Source organism: Galeopterus variegatus, unplaced genomic scaffold (genome assembly GCF_000696425.1).
Source record: "Galeopterus variegatus unplaced genomic scaffold, G_variegatus-3.0.2 Scaffold594, whole genome shotgun sequence".
Taxonomy (NCBI): Eukaryota; Metazoa; Chordata; class Mammalia; order Dermoptera; family Cynocephalidae; genus Galeopterus; species Galeopterus variegatus.
Window position 1 is genome coordinate 191,267 of NW_007726705.1, and position 5,174 is coordinate 196,440.

At 40.9% G+C, this 5,174-nt stretch overlaps 1 protein-coding gene across 1 annotated transcript in view; it reads right to left on the reverse strand.

Annotated features, from left to right (window-relative positions):
- The window catches only part of SHROOM4 (shroom family member 4), a 251,062-nt gene that overhangs the window by 3,575 nt on the left and 242,313 nt on the right, over positions 1 to 5,174 (reverse strand). Inside the window, exon 8 of the mRNA XM_008570339.1 lies at positions 2,562 to 2,742. Coding sequence (XP_008568561.1) covers positions 2,562 to 2,742 — 181 coding nt within the window. The remainder of the gene's footprint in view (positions 1 to 2,561; positions 2,743 to 5,174) is intronic.

Genomic DNA, 5,174 nt, shown 5'->3' on the forward strand with positions numbered 1-5,174 from the left:
ACGAAAAAAAAAAAAAAAAAAGACAAAAAAAAAAAGGAAAAAAAAAAAAGTAATACTGATAAAAAATACAGTATAATAACTATTTACATAGCATTTACATTGTATTAGGTATTATAAGCAATCTAGAGATGATTTAACTGCTGGGAGGGGAAGGGGTGAGAGGAGGAGAAGTGGTGCAGTGACGGGTACAAAACTATGCTATCTAATCTAAGTGAATCATTGCACAGTATATGCATGTATTGAAACAAAACATTATACCCCACAAAAGTAAATAGAAGTAAAATTGAAAGAAATAAATAAAGTGAATGGGAGGATGTGCGTAGATTATATGCAAATACTGCATTGTTTCTTATTAGGAATTTGAGCATCCGTGGATTTTGGTATCTGCATGAGGTCGTGGAAATGATCCCCCACAGATATTGAGGAAAGACTGTATTGTGGCTGGCATACTAAATGTTCAACGTATGTTTACTGATGCCATTATTATTAGGCACTCTAAACTAATGGATACTTGTATAGCTGTAAGATTCTAACAAGAATGGACCTGTCCCAAGTTGCCCACAGCCTTTGTAGCCAGTATTGCACTGTGGTTAAAGGCATGGACTGTACTGCCAGACTACCTGAGTTTGAACCCCAGCTCTGTCACAAAGTAGTGGTGTGACCTGGAGCAAGTGGCTCAATCTCTCTGTGCCTCAATTTCTACATCTAAAAAATAAGGCAATAATAGAAGCTACCTCGTAGAGTTGTTATGAGAATTAAATGGGTTAACATATGTTGCGTGCTTAGAATAGTATTCCATACATAGGAATTATACTTTAGTGTTTGTTTTATAATTCCAGCCCAGGTACTCTGGGACCATAGACTTGTAGTTTTCTATAATGTGTTCCTCTCTGGTAGTTTATTTAGAGATGTCCAAGGTGACCAAGACTAAGAGAGCTTCCCTGGGTTCCAGGGCCTGTTTTCATATTTTAGAACTGTTCAAAAGTCAGGAGATCTTGACTTAGTCTGAAGTGTAATAGGTTTGCATTTGGGGAAAATTCCAGAACCCACTGGGAATTGAGGATTGGTGATATGAATGAGACAACACAATTAAATGCCAAGAGGCTCCCAATTATATTCCCACCCTCTGCTCTCCCAAACAAAATCGATGCTGGAGACAAGGGATGGCTGGGGACCAATGACCCACTTGGAATATCATCTACCCACCCCAGCTCCCAGGATCTGGGGATGGATGGAAGTATAAAAGTAGAGAGAGCTCTTTGTTTCTCAGCACCTGGGCTCTACAACCTAAACCTCAACCCTGGGGAAAATGTAGTGAATAAGCTTTGGAGTCATCACAGACCCAGCCAGAGTTGACTTGTTTTTTCTGGGATATTGCAAATTGGTGACCTTCTTCACCTTTATTCTTCAGAGACAAAAACCGGTCATAGCTCATCCACAACCACTTCAAATCACTCTGCTATTCTGTGAATTGCCATTTCTGATCATCCCTCTCTTGTCCTTGTCAAATTTTTATTAGGTTTGGTCCTGCATAGGCCAAGCTTCAAGTAAGCTAGGAGTAGCCCTGCCATGCTCAGGGAACATGGAATCCAAGGAAGTAGGCGCCTGGATCAATAAAACTTTGACACCACCATGTTTCCAATTCTTTCCCTGACATGTTACTTCAGATGGGAAATTGGAGGGAGGGCTCTTGCAAATGGCCCTATGCTTTCTTAAAGGTCATATCCCAAAAGAGAAATAGGGGCAGAAGAGCAACTTACATTGAGTTCAGATGTCCACAAAGTGGTGAATTGAGCCTTTGATGTTGCCATGGCAACCCTATTTGCTTATGAAATAAAATGGATAAGTGCAGGGAGGGCAAAGTGATTCCAGGAATTTGATAAGAAAACCAGGCTACTGGTACTTAGAGGAAGAAAGGGAGGCCTTGCTTTGGCACAACATCATCATCTCCATTTATCTATTTTGTATTTTTAAGAGATAACTGACTACCCTTGAAAATAAATACTAAAGTTTGCTGGCCTATGATTTCTCCTTATTTTCCTTAGTCAGTCTGTTCTCTCTCCCAGACAGTTACACAGAGAATAAAAATCAGTGAGGCTGCCATTGGTTAGAGCTCACTGGCAGAAACTCTGATGTGCCCTGGCTGTTGAGTTACTTACAAGGCTGGTTTAATTCAGAGAAACAGCATGCACGGTAGAGTCGAATTTCAGATGGTCGTGACTTCAAGTCCTGGATCTACCATTTAGTCTGTAATCTCTGGACAAATAAATCCCCTCAACTGGTAAAAAGGGATAGCAAGAGCTACCCTATAGGGTTTTTCTGAGGATTAGAGAGACAGTGATGACAACGACGATGACAGCTACTATTACTACTACTACTATTATTGACTAGATCAAAATAAGACTGGAGTTGGATCTGTGAGAAACCCACAGAGGCTGTTTAATTTCCATATTGAAAGGAAAGGAATGAAAAACTTTCTAGAGAGTGTAGAGGGCTGGTCACCCTTCAGACATACTCAAGCTAAATGCTGAAAATATCTAGGGCATATCAAAAAACTTCACCTTTTTTTGAGCCAGTTCGTTGTCAACTTCCTCCTCTCCCAGGCCAATCTCTGCCATCTCAGGTTGGTCTTTCAATTTGTTCAACAGCTCTGCTTTGGCCACAGAAATACTGTAATAAGCTGAGTAAGAGTTAGGGATTCCCGGGGCCCCTGGAAGAGGCGAGAAGTGCTGAAACTCTTGTCTGTGGAAACAAAGAATGACCATTTGAACAGCTCTGCTAAGAGGCTGCTGACCTTTCTGCTTCTTAATTTCCCCATTTAAAAAAACAGGACCCTGCTTCACCAAGGACTTGTAAAAAAATAATAATGGACCAGAAATTACTGTTTGAACATAAACAGGCTGCATGAAGACTGTCTAGAAGCCAAGCAAAGGCAAATTTTAAGATCTCAGAAGGCTATTTCCATGCCCTTGACTTCAGCAGCTAGGAGGACTTCTTTACAGATAATTTTGTTTGGTCATTAATACCCTATTAAAGTAGAGAAAAACTGGCAGTACCCAAAAGTTCTAGGCTAATGATCATCAATGATTCCCTTTGGTTCATAGTCCCAGAATATGGATCCCAAAGAAGGGTAGGTAGTAGGGAAGTATCTAAGACCTTAGCTCTTAATCCTCCAAAAATACTGGCCTCCCTCCTACCAATCCCTGGAACCCCACCCATTCCAGCTCTATCTAGTCTGCTTGCTTACAAAGGCACCCTGTGGCTTTCCTGGACACTCCCATCATTTCTTCTTTCCTGATGCCACTTTTGCTTGAAATGGCCCCTCTACTGCAGATCTCCCACAGCAAAGAGGTCACCCATGACCTCAGCCGTGGTCACCATATTAGAGGCTGGGGTTAGCACCCCTGCCAGGGACTTGTCATGGCCCATCACATCTCTCATGAGCTCTTCTGAGACTGCCTGCTGTAGGGCAGGACTTCGGCCTGAGAAGGGATAGCATCTCTCCACTTCTGGCATATCCTCAATGGCCCTAGTCTCTTCCATGGTTGTAGAATGAAATGGGGGAAAAATGGAACCAGTGGCACCCAGGGGCTTGACAAGCGTAGCAGCAGACCCTGTCGTCTTTGTTTCACCGAAGCCTGTGGAGCTGAAGTGTTGCTTCTCAGAGCCCCAGCCCATGAAAGAGAACTTTTCCTCAGGAAAGAAATAGCTCTGGCTCCATGCTGGCTTGGGTTTGGACTCTTCTGTCATGAAGGCTTCTGGTCTAGTGGGAGGAAGGAAGTAAAGAGAAATGCTACAATGTGAGATTTCAGTGGTTTATGCAGGGAGGAGGCCCACCCCACTATATTGTCCTTGCCTACCAGCCACCCCCACCCTCTACCTGTCTGTGTCACTGCCCTTTCACTAAACTTAGCTGTTTGAAAGGGAAAATAGGAGAAACTCATTAGTCATTTTTGCAGCTATTTGCAGCTCTTAGATAAAGGTCAAAAATAATGGTTAAAAAGCTCCACAGCTATTTACTGATTCATGCTATGCTGTCTCCTAATTCATCACACAAAAGAAACTTGGCCGTGTCAGTATTCCTCATTTTAGGGAAATTCATTTTACATGTAGGTTTTCAAGCTTATAACACTGAAAAAGGAACAGTACTAGCTAGCATCCCCACAGTGCTTACCGTGCCCCAGAAATTGTCCTATGATAGACACACATGCACACACAAACACACACATATAGGTTGAGCATTCCTAATCCGAAAATCCAAAATCTGAAATGCCCCAAAATCCAAAACTTTTTGAGCACCAACATGACTCAAAGGTCATGCTCAAAGGAAATGCTTATTGGAACATTTCAGATTTCAAGCTAAGGATGCTCAACTGGTAAGTATAATGCCCATATTCCAAAAAAAAAAAAAAAAAAAAAAAAAAACCAAATCTGAAACATTTCTGATCCCAAGCATTTCGGATAAGGGAAACTCAATTAATTGAATATAATTGAATGCTCATGACAACCATTTTATAGATAAGGAGCATAAGGCATCAAGAGGTAAAGTGACTTTCCCCACATCACCAGCCAATAAATGACAGACCTGTAATTTGCCCCTGGTCAACCTGACTCCAGAATTTGTGCTTTTAGCCACTATGTAATACTGCCAAAGGGACAACTTGACATCATATAAAAGTGTACATGTAAGGAATTTCGTGGCTGGAATACATCTATATTAGCAGAGAAGAAAGAACATTCTGGAGGGAATATAAAGGTATAAACTTAGAAAATTTTTGTCTACAAGAAAAATATTTAGGGCATGTGTGAAAGTTATGAGTCATAAAGTATTACAAAGAAATAAAAAAGGATGTACTAATTGGAGATTCAGCTCCTCAGCAGACACAGCCCTGTATCATGTTAGGCACTGCTATCTAGGTCTCCTTTCTGTATCACCTCTATTAAGAGGGAAGGGGTTACAGGAGATTTCTGATAATGAACACTGAAGCAAAAATCAGATACCTTCCATAGAGCACTGAGAGGAAATGCATAGAGTTCATAAAGTAAGCTATACCTATGCTTGAGTCTGAATTATTAGACTTTACCAGCACTTGATAATTCCACTAAACTGCTTCCATGTGTATCCCAGAATTTTTTTTTTTTTTTTTTTTTTTTTTTTTTTTTTTTTTTTTTTG